This window comes from Amia ocellicauda, chromosome 7, assembly GCF_036373705.1.
Source record: "Amia ocellicauda isolate fAmiCal2 chromosome 7, fAmiCal2.hap1, whole genome shotgun sequence".
Lineage (NCBI taxonomy): Eukaryota > Metazoa > Chordata > Actinopteri > Amiiformes > Amiidae > Amia > Amia ocellicauda.
Window position 1 is genome coordinate 14,202,993 of NC_089856.1, and position 17,690 is coordinate 14,220,682.

The window sequence follows — 17,690 nt, forward strand, 5'->3', positions numbered from 1 at the left end:
ATCCTATGCACTTAACAGTGAGGGTTTGGGGAGCAGGATGTGGATATGAAATTTGTCAGTATTAGGAATACTGCAGCCCTGTGCCAAATGTGTTTATAACTGTCCCAGATAACGATCCTGGCAGACATTATGAAAACAATATGTACATTATTATATGATTCGAGTATTTTAGAAACAAAAGCAAAAACATATTTTTCTTAATTCAGTCAAATTTAAATTAGGTTTCTAATAAGAGTCGGTTGATTTGCATTGTAAGAACTTGCGGCCTCATTTTTTATTGTATTATCACAAATGAAAAGTGTATTACAGTTGCAAGTCCATTATATCCAGTGTACACTAACTTATTATACATCGATGTATGTGTAGGCTATATAATACTCTGGGTTTTATATATTGGCGTGGATTAGGGGAATAAAAACGGATGAATAAGCATAATCATTATCTTACTATCCGTCTCCCAAATACGGCCAACACCGTAACTAAACACTACACACAGTCGGGCGCGCTAGTGGCCATATTTCTGTCTGAGCTGGAAAGACGGCTCACGTTGCGAACCGGAAGCGGAAGCTGTGGGCATGTGTGATATCCCAGGGAGCGTGAGGTCAGAATCTCTCTTTTTCAGCCATCTTGGATCTCAACTCCTGACACAGTGAGTGTTTCTGTCCGAAATCCGCCGGCATCTATCATCTTAAAACACACCAATTCGCACCGAAAACGCCTTTTTGTGCTCCCGGGGTTCTCCGCTGCGTGGAGACCCCGGTATTTCGGCGGTCGTCGGTTTCGTTAGTTGACAAAGTCGCCACTTAGGGGGACAGCGTTGGTACAAAATGGGGGCTGTTTTTTTTTTTTTTTTAGACTCCCGTAGTGTTTAAACTGCAGAGCGAGTGTTTGTCCTCAAAAAAAAAAGCGAAGAGTATGAGTGATACATACATAAGAGCTGTACAGAACTGTATCATTCCTTTCCCTTTTTAATTTGTTTAACTTAACTCCTTCTCTGGGACATGTGAGCGTCTATTGAAGTGGCTTGCCGTTGTGCACAGTGTCAAACGAGTCCCTTTATCAGTGTCAGTATTGTTCAAAGTAAAAATTTAAGTCTTGTAATTCAGCCTTGAACTCGAAAACGTATTATTGCAATTGCCATAAAACCCGCTACTTTCTTTGAAGATTGGTCTGTTCTGTTATTACGGTAAACGTCCGACACTTATGGATTTGTGTAATTGCAGCAACCGATACACATGTCACTCAGAGGTCCTGCGCTGACCGTGGACAGCGTGGTTTGTGCGCCGGTAACAGGCCCTGGGCAATTGTAATACGACTGATATCAATCATAGTAATAACACGTTAAAATAAATCTAACAGTCCTATCTGTCAATGCTCGGAAGATCTTACTGTTGTATTTTAGCTTGACTTCTGTGGGCCGGTGACATTATGGTTTAAAAGTGTGTAAACATAAAAAGGCTCTGTGTGGATTACGATTTAGGGGAGTCGCAGTCGAGTGAGTTTCGATGGTTTCGGTGTCTTTCTGTTGGGGAAAAGCCCACTGTAAATACTACGACACTTTTACGATCCGACACAGCGGCTATTCCCGGGATTCGCCCCCAGTTGCCGTTGACTGACATAGACTAACGTAACCTGGCAGGCAGCTCCATTGTTTTGTTGTCTTACTGTGCGTTTCTGAGACTGAAATCTGCTCTGATAATAAAATACAAAAAAATCTGCCTTTTATTGACGTTAGATAATGTGTATTTGATGTTGGGTCTGGGAAGGGGGGAGCCTTGTGTTAGTTTTAATTCCACTGGAGTTCTAAACCACCCCATTGAACAAATTAGTCTTCATTTGGGCCAATTAAAGACAAGTTGTGAATCCTGCTGGATTGCACCCCTGGTTTGTAGCAAGTGTGGGTTGGGGTGTCTCAATTTTAAGAGGTGCTTCTTGAGTTCAGTTAAGGATTGTCTCCGTTAAAGAGAGCAGGGCTGTATGATCGTGTTGTTCCCCTTCACAGTGTTCACATGTCCCTTCTCCTCTCACAGACATGCCTGGTGAAGCCACAGAAACTGTTCCGGCCACGGAGCAGGAGATGCAGCAAGCGCAAGCTGAGACTGGTTCGTATGACTCCAAGCACAAACCCACTCATGTACACACTCGCGTACAACCACACCCATGTACGCAGTCACTCGCTCATAAATATTGAACCACACACTCACTCGCACATGTACAACCACACACATTTACACTCTGGGAGAACTCCACTGGCTGCTATTGTCTAGCTGTTGGTCCTGCCCAGGGCTGGCAGGATGCAATGTCCTGTATCCAGCATTCACTTTGTCCTTTTCTGGTGCTGACTTATGCCGTTCTGTTAATCTGACTAAATAAGGTGCAAGAGGGGTCCTTATTTAGCTTGTTCCCAATTTCCTGCAGCCAGGAAAACCTAGAGTGGCTCCACCTGCTGTACGATTGTAGAAGTTTACATTCTCAAACTGACTCAGTGGCAGTGGTGGGGTCCTGGATCCACCTCTCTTTTAAGTTACTTGACATTCCCTTATTGCCAAGACTCAAGAGCTGACCTGTGGGTTTGCAGGGCTTGTCTTCCTTTGATGGAAGCACCCCATAGAGGCCAAAGTGTCTGGTGGAGTCTCATGAACTGGGAAGATGGTAGTTTTATTCACTCCCTTCAAAAGATCCAGGACCCCTGTTACACACACGAGCACACCCTTCCACTCACTCATACTTGTTCACATTCGCACACTTGCACTGAATGACACTGCACTGTACAGTTGAACTGGGCTGTATGGTATACTGGAACTAACATGCACCTCAATTTGATGCGTTTTATTTTTGAAGTTGTTGACTTTTTGCATGCAACTTGGCCTGTTTTTAAGTTTGTGTACGTTTAAGTAAGTGTCAGTGTGTTTTTTCACTTAACTCCGCATGAAGAGCAGTACCACTTACCACAGGGAGGCGCTGAGAGCAGCATCTTTGCCCCAAACAGAACTCCTCTGTGGAAGAAACTTTTCCTATATAAGTCCTCTGAGGGGGCAGCTCATTGAACATTGTAGGGAGTGTCTCTGGATGTTTGCAAAGCAGGGTTTTATTGAACGTCTGTTGCTAGCTGTGTCTGGGTACTGATCTCCTTCTCAGGTAAGGCGAATGTAAGGCAGGACCTGTAGTTCAGGATCATCTGCTAACAGGAAAAAAAAAAAAAAAAGTTTTTGTTGCAATTAGAATACTGGGGGATGAGTTTGTTTTGGCTCAGTATAGAAAAGCTGTGTGGGTGGACTTGCTATACCGAACCCAAAGAACATCATGGCAAAATGGTCGGTCTGGTGTTGACCAAATACACGTGCAGACTTTATAGGACTGTCCCATTTGGTGTAAGATGCAGTGTAAAGTAATGTAGTGGCTGAGGCTAATATTACTGCCCTCTTGGAGCATGGTGTTGGAACGTTTCGGTTTTGGGGTCAGTCAGTCTGCATAGATCTGTTCAATATTTTTGTTTTTTGTAATTTGCAATCACAGTAGGGATGTCCCTCTGCCAGTGTGTGTCTTGGTCAGCTCTTCATGTCTCAGCTGCACAAATGGGTTGCTGTTTTTTGTGTGGGGCAGTCTACTGGCCAGTATCACGTGAAGACGCTGAATGTGGGCACTGCATGACATGGTGGGGGTGATTATCTGGGGTGTACACACACAGTTGGGTTGATGTTGGGTCACTTTGGGCATGCTGCTGTCACCAAGGCAATGGGGGGGACAGGGGAACTTATTCTGAAAGGGGAACCAAGGTTGCAAACCCCAAACTGACTTGTTTCTTTATTCCACTTTCTGCAACTCCTCTTTGTATATATATTTCACTCTTAAATTCTGAGCTATTTTTATTTTTTTAATACTTAAATACTTAATTCGTATGCTGAAATCCAGCTCCTGCTGCACTGCACATGTATCTATTTGGGGTGTCACCGCTGACTGAATGATCCCTATATTCCCTTGGATAGACACGCGTGTGTGTGTATAGGGGGTTTTGAGTTTCAAGAAACACATGTAAACTGTAAGCCTTTTTTTTTTTTTTTTTTTTAATTCTGATCAAGAAATCGATCTATGAATCCCTTTCAGCTCTGGCACTCCTAGGTGTTGAGTTAATGGTCAGCCTCAAGTTCCAAAATGTAAAATCTCAAGTGATTAAAATCCCGGCCTGACTTTAAGTATACCCAGTAGGTTTCGAAGAGCCATCGCACAACATGCCGTTAGTTTGTTCTCAGTCTTTCATTGGCCCTCAGCAGTTGAATGTTTCCAGACAGGTGTGGATGTAGAGGGTGATGGAGGGTTCGTGTGGGAGGTAGTGGGGATGGTGCAGGGGATCTTGTGTCGTTTAATCAAAATTATGCTTTTTAATGTAAAGAGCGGCAAAATAAACCTGACTGCATATTGCCAAGAAAATGGAATTCCCTTCCACACATCTTTTCAGTTATCTTCTCCTGTATTTCCCTTGCAAATGTGAGGGGCAGAGAAGAGAATCTGCCTAGTCTTTTAGTTTTGTTTTGCTTCTGTTCTGTTCAGAGCTGTGTTTTGATTATGCGTCACAAGGACTGAAACCCGAGTTTGTCGGCAGCTGTTGATAATGTTGCTGTGACTCCTCCCTCCTCCTCCTCCTCCTCCTCCTCCTCCTCCTCCCAGCTTCGGGAGACTCGAGTGGCTCTGCAACTCCTGCCACTGATGCTCCCGTCTTGACCAAAGCTGTGGCCACAGAAGTACCTAGCATGACTGCAGAGATGGTCGAGAAGGGCAGCATGGAGTCCATCAGCACTGGGAGCACAAGCAATGATGTGGAGAAGGAAAGTAGCAAAACCAACACCTGCGATAGTGTCACCACAGAGATCGCCGTCACAATAGAGATGCCTGCACAGGCGGTGGGCACTGAAGAAGGGGCAGCCGCACAGGCGGTGGGCACTGAAGAAGGGGCAGCCGCTCCTGTGCCAGATGATCCAGGGAAAAGCGGCGCAGCAGAAGAAAGTCCAGAGGCTGTCCCTGAGAGCCAGGAAGTCTGCCCTGAAGAGCCTGACTGCAAAGTTGGTGCTGAGGCTGGGATGAGTGCCACCACCAGCCCCACAGAGATGCTGACAGAAGACACAAAAAAAGCACCTATTGCTATTACCCCTGAGTCCATGGCCACAGGAGAAAATGCAGAAGTTTTGGAGACACCTGCCGAAGCAGAAACAAGCGGCACGGAGGCGGAAACCCCAGAAGCCGTGGCTTCAGGAATACCAGAAGCGAGCTGCATATTGAGCGGGGATGTCATGCCCAGCCCCGAGCTTACCGCCCCTGTTGAGGAGACTGAGACAGAGGCGCCGGTGGCTGGGAGCGTGGACGTGGCCGTGGCTGCACAGCCTTTTGACATTGCCCCAGCGCCATTGGCTAACGAAGCCTCCCAGACCGAGCTGGAGCTGGGCAACATGGGCCCCTCTGCCGCAGCTCGGGAGCCTTCAGGTGGGTTTAATGAGTGGGAAGAGATGACCAGTCCTGCTCTCCCCTTCCAAGCTATTCCCTTTGAGACCTAACCCCTCCTCTTTCAGTGTGTTTGGTCTGGCATAGAAAGTGGGATGGTCTTAAAGTGCTGGAGTAGGTGTGGCTTGTTTTTTCCTCTTTGCCCCTCACACCACCAGGCCCATTCTCTACCACTATGATTAGTCCAGCATGGTAAGTAGGTTGGACAAGAAATCTCATTTTTTTAAAATGAAAGGTGAGTTTTATTTTGGATTTCGTTTCCACCATCGTGTCGCACTTGCCTCACCAGACCAGAGCACGATGGGATGGGTTTGGTCTTTGAAGGCAGTGGTTCTGAGAAGGAGACACCCCCTCCCTCACCATTAACCCGATAACGTGTTTTTTTGTTGCTTTATCCCTCCCTAGTAATGTGTGGCAACTCTTTTCTGGGAGGGGGCGCAGGACAACGCAGTCAGTAAGAATTATTTTTTTCGGTCACTTACCTCAGGGTTTCTTTACCAAGAGTGTTCTTAAACCAGTGCGATGTGTGCTTTTAGTTCAATGCGGGAGCTGGACAGGAAGGAAACAGCGCCACTGTCAGGCCTGTGATTCCGCTGTCACTGCGCCCCCTCCCTTCTCTTCCACAGCTGGACACTTCCCCGTGGATCTCCCCGTGCTGTTTTTTTTGGCTGGTACAAGTTCTGTTTCTTCTAGACTTTCTTCTTCTGACTGTTTCCTAATTTCTTAGTGTTCTGGTCCTAAAATAGCTTATTTCTAATATCGCTTAATGTAGCCTTTAGGATGTACCTTTAGCGCAACTCTCTCTGTAGTGGTCTTGTGTATCAATTAGTAAATAGTCTTTCCTCCTAGGCAGGTTTTGTGTGAGTGTTCCAGGCTGCTGGTGTGCACGGTAGGCTTTCATGGCTAGCTATTGCTACCCCCCACCCCCACCACACCTCTTAGTTACATCTTTCCCACACACACCACAGAGCTTGTTCTAAATCTTGAGTTAAAGTTAAAAAAAACTGTCTGCACTCCTTCAGCACAGGAGAGCTGCTGCCGCTCTATGCTCTGGATCACACTGCAAGAAACTAACTGAAATGTAGTGTCCTTATGAGGTTTTATTACTTCCTGTAGCAGCCTCTTCAGCAACTCCTAGAAGTCTTGTTTGCATTCTACAGGCCCTTCGGGCAACCCAGGGTACAGGTGCACAGCCGCTGCCCAAGATACTTTGAGAAGAGGGCTGACTTCTTAAACTTATGAGAGGTTTGCTTTCCTCCTTCAGTCCCGGTCCCTGCTCCCTGTGGAACAATTGAAGCTTTTGATCTGACCTCCCCACAGCCTCAGTGGGGAGTGGCTGGCTCTTAAGACTGAAGCAGCTATACCACACTTTCATAGTTCTGTCTCGTAGTCTCAGCCAAACGCTCATAGTTTTGAGTGAAGGAAGCAGAGTTCTTTGGCTCAGATTCTCTCTGCCCAGCCTGGATCTGATGTTTAGCAGATCTCTGATGTTGGTGTCTTTGCATGGGGCTTCAGAGGGGGAGTAAAAGCAGTTTGTGACAATGGATGGGAATGCCTGAGTTCACCCCCGGTAGAGTATGGCAGTCTCCGTTCTCCCCGCTCTCCCTCCTTCTCCTACTGCCCCCAGAAACAATCTCCTACCTCAGATGCATGGGCAGAAGCTTGCTTAGCATTAGAGGCCTGTAGATCCCAATGTGTAGTATGTGATTGGCTGTGTGGCCAGGAGCCGAGTGCTGTGCAGTAGAGCTGACTTTGCATGTACATCCCAAGGTGGGTCTGCATTGTGGACGTTGAAATTTAAAGTGTTTATATTGTATGCCTTCAATTTGAGTTTTAAAATCCTCTTTTCCTTGATCCTGCGCCCTGCCGTACTAAATGTTGGTTTTGACTTGTGAGTCTCTAATCTCTCGGCCCTGTGTGCTCATTTTTGCTATTTTAGAGATCTGTAGTAGGCGTGTGGGTGTGTGTGTGTGAACTGCAGTTTGCATTGTAAAACTATGCTGTCCAAAAACAATAGAAAGGTAAGTTGAGCTGTCTGGTCTCTGTGCTTGCTGTGCGTGATGGAAAACACTGTTGCTCCCGCTGTGAACGTTTTCATTCCTTCCTGTGGTCCTGGAATCATGAGACTTGTGTGTAACACTGTCACTGCTCTGAATTATCATCCAGCTCCAGCTGCCCCTGCCCCTCCTGCTGCTGCTGCTGCAGAGAAGAAGCCAGGTAGAAGACCCTGCTCCACCAGACCCATAATCCACTAACCCCTTCTGGTGTGCAGTGTTGTATTAACCTCCCAACCTCAGCCATAGGTTGCCAAAGGGACACACCATTTCAGTTCCAGTCCCCCATTCCCAGGTGCAGTCCCTCTGCCTATGAAAGGTCATAATTAGCAAAGGGTGGATGGGGACTGCATGGCTTGCACAAGCTTGGTCACCGAGATTCATACCACTGAACGCGGTGCATGTTTGCCAGGATTTTGGGACAGCTGGAAGTATACTCTGTGACTATCACAATTCCAGATATTTGCACCTCTCTTGGTGTACAGGTCAGTGAAAGTGTGGTTGGGGGGGGGGGGTCTTTTTTTCTCTGACCTTGTGCTGGAGAATTGCGGAATCAGCAGTGGACTAGCCCCTTTAAACACAACTCCAGGGCTCGCAGGTGCACGTATGAGCCTATTGTGCATGGTGTGTAGCATCTCGGCCTTAGGAAGATGTAGAGCTAGACCTGTCAGTAGATATCTTCGCAGAGCCCTGTAGTGCCTGCCTGGGGAATGCATGTGCGTCCTGTAGTGCTGTCGCTGTGAGCAGCGAGGCTAGAGTGTGTTGACTGGGTTTGGGGTGTGGTGGATCTTTTAATGTGTGCTGATGTGGAATATCTAACCTAAGGTTTGTCAGCAGTCTTGATCCTCTGCTGTGACCTCTGACATTGCATGGCAGTGCTTGGCCTTGTCATGTGGTGTTTGGCTTTCTCTCTCTCGTTCCGTCCGTTGCCATTTTTCTCTGCGGTTCTCTTTTCCGAGTCCAACTGACCCCCTTTATCTCCTTCAGCCTCTCCCTCTGCCACCACTCCTGCTTCCAAGAAACTCTCCTCTTCCACTCCTCTGCGCTCCTCTGCTAGTGCTCCCGCTGTGCCCAAAGCTAAGGAAGCTAAGGCTTCTGGGACCAAGCTGTCCTCTTCTGCCTCCAAGCCTGTGCCCGTTGCTACCAAGCGTGCTGCACCTGCTTCCACCTCCTCCCCTTCCTCTCCCAAGCCTTCCCCCAATTCCTCCTCCCTTCCACACTGCACCCCACCCTGCTCTCCTCTCGCCAGCCCCCAGGTTGCCTGCAGCCCCCCAGCTCAGGGTGACAAGGCCAGCCCCCAGCCCAAGGTGGTGAAGGTGGGAAAGCCGGCCAAAGGCAAGAAAGGCAGCAATGGGGCGAAAGGCACTGGTGCTAAGATGGCCAAGGCCCCCAAGGAAGCTTCTGTCCCTGCTCCTGCCCCAGCTCCCAAACAGGAGCCAGCACCTGCAGCAGATAAAAGTCTAGCCATAGATACCCCAGTGAAGGCTGAGGCCCTGGCCAAAGATACCCCAGTGAAGGAGGTAGATGCCCATGTTCCAGTGAAGTTTGATGCTGCTGCCTCAGTGAAGGCAGAAGCCCCTGCTAAACCTGCCTCAGCGAAGAAGGTAGATGCTCCAGCAAAGGTACAATCCCCAGTCAAAGATGCCCCAGTGAAGAAGGTAGATGCCCCTGCCCCAGCGAAGTCAGAAGCCCCTGCTAAACAAGCTGCAGCCAGAGATGCCCCTGTAAAGAAGGTAGATGCCCCTGCCCCAGTGAAGGTAGAATTTCCAGCCAAAGATGCCCCAGATGCTGCTGCCCCAGTGAAGAGCAAAGCCCCTGCTAAATCTACCCCAGTGAAAAAGGTAGAATCTCCAGCCAAAGATGCCCCAGGCAAGAACGTAGATGCCCCTGTTCCAGTGAAGGCAGAAGCCCCTGCTCAACCAGCCGCAGCCAAAGATGCCCCAGTGAAGAAGGTAGATGCCCCTGCCCCAGTGAAGGAAGAATCTCCAGCCAAAGATGCCCCAGGCAAGAACGTAGATGCCCCTGTTCCAGTGAAGGCAGAAGCCCCTGCTAAACCTGCCCCAGTGAAGAAGATTGATGCCCCAGCAAAGGTGGAATCTCTAGGCAAAGATGCCCCACTGAAGAAGGTAGATGCCCCTGCCCTGGCCAAGCCTGACTCCCCCAAGACAACTGCTGCTGCCGCTCCCCCCCCCACTCCCGTCTCCTTCAAGGTGACATCCCAGCCTGCCGCCCCCCCTCCCATTTCCTTTGCTGCGGCTGTTGCTTCCGGTCTTCCCAAGACTGCCCCTGAGGCCCCCCCTGCACAGTGTCCCAAACCCCCAGTGGCATCAGTCCCTGCAGCCAACTTTGTTCCTGCTACCGCCTCTGCTGCAGCAGCCACCCCTGTTCCTACACCTGCTGCTGCTGCAGCCACCCCTATTCCTACCCCTGCTGCTGCTGCTGCAGTCACCCCTGTTCCTACCCCTGCTGCTGCTGCTGCAGCCACCCCTGTTCCTACCCCTGCTGCTGCTGCTGCAGCCACCCCTGTTCCTACCCCCGCTGCTGCTGCTGCTGCTGCTGCTGCAGCCACCCCTGTTCCTACCCCCGCTGCTGCTGCTGCTGCAGCCACCCCTGTTCCTACCCCCGCTGCTGCTGCTGCTGCTGCTGCAGCCACCCCTGTTCCTACCCCCGCTGCTGCTGCTGCTGCTGCAGCCACCCCTGTTCCTACCCCTGCTGCTGCAGCCACCCCTGTTCCTACCCCTGCTGCTGCAGCCACCCCTGTTCCTACCCCTGCTGCTGCTGCTGCAGCCACCCCTGTTCCTACCCCTGCTGCTGCTGCTGCAGCCACCCCTGTTCCTACCCCTGCTGCTGCTGCTGCAGCCACCCCTGTTTCTACCCCTGCTGCGCCAGCTGCTGCAGCCACTCCTGTTCCTACCCCTGCTGCTGCTGCTGCTGCAGCGCCCATCCTAGATGAGGCCAAGCCAGTGCCCTCCCCCAAGGCCTCCAAGCCAGAGCAGCCTCCCAAAGCCAATTGTGCCAAGGGTGCACCCACTTCCTTGCCGAAGGAGAAATTGGCACCTGGCAAGAAAGAGGCTGCTCCTGCTGCTGCTCCGCCTATTGCTGCTGCTCCACCTACGCAGTCTCCGTCAGCACCTCTCGCCTCTGCTGCTCCGCCTGCTCAGTCTCATCCAGTGCCTCCCCCCACTGTCATCCTGCCTCCTAAGCCTCAGTCTCTGTCTGCCACAGAGACCACCACTCCTCCTCCTCCTCAGTCTTCTCCTGCCGCCGATGCCTCCACACCACCTCCTCCTGCCCCTCCAATTGCCAAAGTTAAGCCTGCTTCCCCAACCCCAGAGGAAGATGATGAGCTGCCCCCCCTCATCCCCCCGGAGGAGCCTTTCTCCCTGCCCCAATTCCACACCCCCATCTCCGTGGAGACCCCCCCGAAACCCCCAGCCGTAACTGCCCCCCCTGCAGTACCCGTGACCGCCACCGCCCCCAAACCAGGCCCGGCTATGGCCCCTGCCCAGCCAGAGCCTGTGATCAAGAACAACAAGGGTATCTTTCTATCTCTGTCTTGCCTGCCTGTCTGTCTTTGTGTGCTGCCTCAGATCTCAGCACTCACCACTGGAGTACTGTAGAAAGTCTCTGACTAAACTCTAACACTGACTCACTCCAGGGAAAGACCAGGCACTTCCCCTTTCTCACTTGAACGCCACTAACCCTCCTGGTGCTTGTTTGTTGTTTTTAGTTTAGTTTTTGTGTTCCTTGTTTCTCTAAATCCCTGCCCAGCACGAGATTAACTTGATGTAATCGAAGTGATATTGGCCCAATCAGGGGCCGTGTGCTGGACGCAGGAGTTGGCGACTGGGTGTTGAGTCCCATCTGTGGGTCGTCCCAGGGCAGATTCAACCAGCAGCACGCTATGCCCCTTGTTGTTTTTGGTGTTTAATCCTGTGTAGGAACCCGAAACGGACAGGCGCGCACACAGGAAAGCTTGTCCTGACTGGTGTGTGTGTTGTCTGGGGCTGTGTCAGGGCTGATGAGCGTGTTGCTTGGGTGCGTGTGTTGCAGAGCAGCGTGCAGCCCGCTCTCTGCACCCCGGGCATCTGTGTCCTAACCTTAACAAAGAGTTTGCGATCTTGTACAGATGTTGCACGAGTGTCTTTTTATTTTGGGAAATACTTTGTTCTAACCATAGTGTAGAGTGCTAAAATGTGTAGTGGATCCCCGTGTACGTGTGCTTGTCTGTCTGTCGCTGGGATCGGTCCTAAAGTTTGCCTGTACAGTGGTCTATGTGTTGCCTCTGTTTAATGATGTAGAAAAGGAATTGTGAGGTATGCATTGTTATTTATATTGCTGTAATGGTGTCTTCTATCCCAGAATAAGAGGATAGTTTTCATTTGTGGCAGAGAATGAGATGGGTTTTCTCATTTAAAAATACAATTATATTAATAATTTGGAAAACTACAATTAGATGCTTCGAGTATCAGACATGGAGTTGGTAAATGCTTTTCTTTGCAAGCCTATATAAAAATAAACTAAAATCTCATACTTTTTGTACCATAGGAGAAGCAGTGGCTGTCAGTATGATTTGAACAGTGGGTTTTACAGGAGGGTTAACCAGTGGGCCAACATCCTTAGCATTTGTATTTCTGTGCAGCTGGGGGATGGTTAATGTATGGTACTTAAACCTGAGGTGTGATTTTCAGGGTGACTTTCAGTCCCACTTTTAATTAACATGCACACAGATATTGTAGGTCCAGTGTTAATTTTACACTTGGAAAAACTGGTATTCACACTGTTGACCTTCATCTCAAATAGTGATTATTGGCAGATTTTAGCTTCCCATCAAGGATTTAAGTTTATTTAAAAGTTTCTCCCTCATAGTGTCCATAAGGTGCAGCAGGATTGGAGCAGGCTGATATTAAAGCAAGGGGGGTTACGGGCAGCCCAGTCTGGGGAGGGTGTGGCAAGCGTGGTGCAGGGGGTGTGTTGAGTGACCGTTGTCTGTCTGGCGTTGGCAGGGTCTGGCACCGAGTCAGACAGCGACGAGTCTGTACCTGATCTGGAGGAGCAGGACGCGGCACAGGCACACTCGCAGCAGGCACAGGTAGGGCGCCGGGCATCTCCGTGGCAGTTTGAGGGGGAGGGGTGGCACTCTGCACCATTGTAGCAGTAATGATCATTTTATACCTTTGTAGCACAGCTGGCCAACCCTGTTCCGGCAGAGTGGCTGTTTTATACTATTAACTACTTAATTGATTATATCACTATTTAGCTTAAATTAGCTAGTTACTCCAGTGTGTTCAGTGTACTCTATAATTTGCTGATTCAGAGACCCATGACCTGACTCTCCCTTTCCCCACAGCTCGCTGCAGCCGCCGAGATTGACGAGGACCCAGTCAGCAAAGCCAAACAGAGCAGGAGCGAAAAGAAAGCGCGAAAGGTACGATTCATGGCGGGGGGGTGCTGTTCATGCGTTGAAGGGCATGGTGGCTCTGGCACAGAGAAGAAGGGAAGTGGATCAGTGTCTGTGTCTGGTCCCACAGAGCAGTGAGGGTTTGAGTGGGAAAGGTGCATTTAGTTCCATCGAGACCAGGGTACAAAAGTTCCTTCTATGATGATGAGAACAGTGACTTTCGTTCTTCTGAGTCTGCTGAAGACGCACTCTGTCCTGAGAAAGTGAACGGTGCCAGATCGATTCTGAGGGGAGGCGACGCTTGAGGTCAGCGTTCTTGACCACAAGAAGGTTGAAGTGTTGACCGCAGTGCGGGGGCCACACAATGTCTCTGATGCTCTTTAGAGATCGTCAGTTGGTTGATCGACAATAAGGTGTCTCAAGTCGTTAGAAGTCTGCTGCAAGTAATCACTCTCTCCTGATCCTCTCTTTTGCTCTCTCTCTTTCTAAGGCTATGTCCAAGCTGGGGCTTCGCCAGGTCACCGGGGTCACCAGAGTCACCATCAGGAAATCCAAGAACATCCTGTTTGTCATCACTAAGCCAGATGTGTACAAGAGCCCCGCGTCCGACACCTATATTGTCTTCGGAGAGGCCAAGGTACGCTCCGCCTGCCTCTGCCCTCGGGCTGTTTAAAAAGGTTTACTCTGGACAGCGAATACCTGCAGTGCTCTCTTGGGGGAGCAAGGCAGTTAATTCTGGATGCTTGGAGATGTATGGATAGATAGTCAGCAGGGGCTGCCTCAGGGCAGAAGCCTCTGATTCCACCCCCTGCTTCCAGCCTGTGTCCAATGCAACTGCTGCAATGGCATTACCTCTACACTAAAAAAAAAAAAAAATGGGTCTGGGACAGATTTTGGCTCCTGTTTGTGTTGTGAACGGGGTCTTCAGCCCCCACTCCTTTACACAAGCAGAGATTGTTAAGGGTTACTGCCATTCTGAGAAACTTCTTGCTCACTCACATTTCCTTCCGTGATGATTTACACAGTATGACTTTCGTTCTTCTGAGTTTGCTGAAGAGACCCTTTCTGTGCTGAGATGGAAACTTGAGTGGAGCTGATTGGCTTGTGCCTACCTTTCCGGGCTTGGATGTATTTCTTAGTTGCTACACTGCAACAGAATGACTGTGGTTTAGAGCACAGTGAATCAGTCTAGTACTGTGGCAATGTGTGTTCTGAGTTACCCTGTTCTATTACAGCAAGGCTGTGTGCGCAAGACTCTGAAGGCTCTTGTTTAGTTTACTAAACAAGCCACTGACCTTGTAGCTCTCGGACATGAGCTGAGGTCAGGCTGGCAGGGAGACTGCTAAGAAAGGCCTTAAGGATCTTAACATCTTCTCTTCCCCCTCCTGCAGATTGAGGACCTGTCCCAGCAGGCTCAGCTCGCAGCTGCAGAAAAGTTCAAGGTCCAGGGGGAGGCCGTCTCCAATATCCAGGAGCACACGCAGACGCCTACCGTGCAGGAGGAGAGCGAAGAGGAAGAGGTGAGATGTGCAGGCAGTGGCGCTTGGCATATGGGAGAGCACACACAGTGGCTGTTCCACAGAGTACCATCTGGAAAAACTGTCTGCCCACTCATCTCTCTTCCCTTCCTCCCAGGTTGACGAGACCGGTGTCGAGGTGAAGGACATCGAGCTGGTGATGTCGCAGGCTAACGTGTCGCGGGCGAAGGCTGTGCGGGCCCTCAAGAATAACAACAACGACATAGTTAACGCCATCATGGTGAGCGAGGCTGGTGGGGGAGGGGTGGTTGGCCTTCACACTGTAGGGGGAGTGGGTGGGATTTTTGGGGCTGCAGTCCAGCAGTGTCACTGGTTGCCAACTGCATGAAATTCCTTAAGTTTTGATAAACTGAAGTACAGTACTGATGATGTGTCGGGGTGCTTCTGCGATCAGCCAAACCTCAGGGAGAGGAAAACGACTGTGGAAACTTCAGATCTGTAGAATGGTTTATGCCAACTGTATGAAACTGATGAACAGACCCCTTTAGTTCTTCCACCTGGAGACAGCCTCCCTCCGTGGCCGTGAATGGGAGTGGTCTAATCATAGTATTCACTCAAAACTCACTCTTGAAAGCTGGAACAGTAAAAGTTTGTAGCAAGCACATGGCAGAGGAGGTAGCTGAGCTTCCCCTGGCACTGTGCATACCCAGTGTTTCCTGTGCTGCGTTCTGTCCATTGGTCCTTCTGTGATGATGTGAACAGTATGACTTTCGTTCTTCTGAGTCTGCTGAAGATACGCTCTGTCCTGAGAAGGTGAACGGGGTTTGAATGTGGTGAAAGATGAGAGGCAGCTGGGTTTGCATGGTCACAGTTTTCTCTTCTCTTCTCTTCTCTTCTTGCAGGAGTTAACGATGTAATTCCCCGAGGGATGTGACGGACGGACGTGAGAGAGTTCGGGGGTTTGGGGTTGGGGGGTGGGGTGGAGGGGGGTCGCTGTGTGCAATGTGAGATCTTGCTGTTGAATCGATGCATAACGTTTGTACAATTTCTAACCAGGCGAATAATAAAGTTGTGGATTGATAAGACAGAACCCTTGTTTTCTCTGATTTTCATTGTTTATAAAAAAAAAAAAAAGTGACTAAACCCCATCCTCTTCACCTCTCCCTCCACAACCATTGCTAGCTAAGATCTGAGCTCTGAGGTCCTGGAGCCGACCAGCCTGTGATGGGTGCCGTTTGTTTTGGTTTGCTCCAGGTTGGCTCCAGTTGTTTAGCGGGCAGTCAGCGAAGACATTTATTCATATTTCAGTAATTTGACTCAAATGAGAACAAAAATCCAAACGCTCTGGCACTGCAGCACAACCGGGAGGTAGGATGGGGTTTCCATTAAAATTCTGGTATTAGACAAAGCGTTGTGGTGAATGGGAGCTGTACAAGATCAGTGTGATGGGGTGGAGGAAAAAATAACAATTTGTAGAGACTAGTGTCCATTTAAGGTGTAAGAGTTTTTCAACCAGCTGAGGCAAAAGGATGTAGGAGTTCTGAACTACCTAGTACTTCACATTTAAATTTACTGAAGTCTCCAAATGCTGATACCCTTCCTTTCAAAGACCCTCGAGCGTGCTGTCCACTGTCAGCTCTGCATTTCTTTCCCATCACTCACTCCTGGATCCGCTGCAATCCAGCTTCCGCACAGCTCACTCCACTGAGACTGCCCTCCTGGCAGTCACTGACTCCCTCAGCTGGCCTCCCTCTCCTCAGTCCTCATCCTCCTCGATCTCTCCGCAGCATTTGACACTGTCGATCACTCCATCCTCATCTGCTGCTTTGCTGACCTTGAAATCTCTGTAACTGCTCTCGCCTGGTTCTCCTCCTACCTCAGCGTCCGGACCTATCAAGTCGCTCCCTGGGCCCCCATTGCATCCCATGGTTTCTCCTACCACTTCTATGCAGATGATGCCCAGATCTTCCAGTCTTTTTCCTCTTCTGATGCTCTCATCCCCTCTCCCATCTCTTCCTGTTTTTCTGCTATCTCCCCCTGGAAGCACTCACACCACCTCAACCTCTCCAAATCGGGTCTCCTCGTTTTTTTCCCCCTTCATCTGTTGATCTCTCTCTCTCTTAATCCCCTTAAAATCTACAACCCTCCTTCAGCTAAGAAGCAAGGAGTCACCCTCGATCCCGCGCTCTCCTACACTCAGCACATCATCACGCTGACACGCAATTGCAGATTCTTCCTGAGCAACATACGCCGAATCTGACCCTTCCTCACCAACTACTTGACTCAGCTACTTGTCCAGTCACTGGTCCTCTCCCACCTGGACTACTGCAACTCCCTCCTGGCCGGCCTGCCTGCAACTACTACCCGCCACTCCAGCTCATTCAGAACTCTGCGGCTCGTCTGGTATTCTCTCTTCCCCCGATTTGCACACGCTACTCCACTGCTCCGCTCCCTCCACTGGCTCCCGATACCGGCACGCATCCAGTTCAAGACATTAACCCTCTCCTACCGCTGTCTCAACCACACTGCACTAGGCTACCTTCAGACTCTCATCTCCCCATACATACCCTCCAGGTGACTGCGGACTGTGACCTAACATCTTGTCTGCACTCAGCTTTTACAATCCAGGATGTAAGACCTCATATATTGTATACACTTGTGTAAATTGGAATTTGTAAAATGTATTATGCTTTGAATTGCTCTGAATTGCTCTGTATTATGTAAATTGGAATTGGTAATGTTTTATGCCTTGAACTGCACTATATTTTTGCACTTTGTATTGCGCATATATTTTGTAAGTTGCCCTGGATAAGGGCGTCTGCTAAGACATGAACAATAATCATAATAATAATAGGTAGAGGGCTGAGATAGGGGCAGGCAGTGGAGAATGACAGTGATGCACAGAGACAGAGGCTGGGAGGACCGGGGTTCATTACTGCAAGCACTCGAGTCACATGGCCGCTGCTGCATGGAGTTTAAAAGTGAAATATCAGAAACTGCCATTAAGATGAAGGTTCATTTGGGTTTCCAACACCAGGGAGGCAGATCTGAATAATAAAGGCACTCCTGTTGTCAGTCCTTCAGAGTTGTGTGCCCACCTGCTCTCATGCCCTCCTGTGCGCTCTGTCCCAGGTGCAGCTCTTCAGGCTCCAGTAGAGTAGATGCTAATCTGAAACTCTGCTGACATGCTGTAAACTCCCCAGGTGCCTGGTCACAGTCATTCACATCTCTTCCACTAGTAGGCAGCATTTATATAAATATTTC

At 49.6% G+C, this 17,690-nt stretch overlaps 1 protein-coding gene and 3 non-coding genes across 9 annotated transcripts; all 4 read left to right on the top strand.

The window, feature by feature from the left end:
• The first annotated feature begins 539 nt into the window (after positions 1 to 539).
• Positions 540 to 15,516, top strand: naca (nascent polypeptide associated complex subunit alpha). Of its 6 annotated transcripts, XM_066708605.1 has the most exons (11): positions 540 to 649; positions 2,031 to 2,102; positions 4,666 to 5,475; positions 7,660 to 7,710; positions 10,773 to 11,084; positions 12,554 to 12,639; positions 12,898 to 12,975; positions 13,439 to 13,585; positions 14,340 to 14,468; positions 14,584 to 14,706; positions 15,329 to 15,516. In XM_066708605.1, exons 2-11 carry the CDS (start codon positions 2,033 to 2,035, stop codon positions 15,341 to 15,343), a joined length of 1,821 nt encoding a protein of 606 aa, XP_066564702.1. In that variant the 5' UTR covers positions 540 to 649; positions 2,031 to 2,032; the 3' UTR covers positions 15,344 to 15,516. The 6 variants fall into 6 exon arrangements, with proteins under 6 accessions (XP_066564702.1, XP_066564703.1, XP_066564704.1 ...); XM_066708606.1 differs by lacking the exon at positions 10,773 to 11,084; XM_066708608.1 differs by lacking the exon at positions 4,666 to 5,475 and having other exon boundaries at positions 541 to 649.
• LOC136754231 (small nucleolar RNA SNORD59) lies at positions 13,142 to 13,212 on the top strand. Its single transcript, XR_010817576.1, has one exon. It is a non-coding gene; the product is annotated as a small nucleolar RNA SNORD59 (small nucleolar RNA).
• On the top strand, positions 13,952 to 14,027 carry LOC136754228 (small nucleolar RNA SNORD59). Its single transcript, XR_010817574.1, has one exon. It is a non-coding gene; the product is annotated as a small nucleolar RNA SNORD59 (small nucleolar RNA).
• LOC136754230 (small nucleolar RNA SNORD59) lies at positions 15,167 to 15,240 on the top strand. The gene has a single exon (XR_010817575.1). It is a non-coding gene; the product is annotated as a small nucleolar RNA SNORD59 (small nucleolar RNA).
• Positions 15,517 to 17,690: the final 2,174 nt, after the last annotated feature.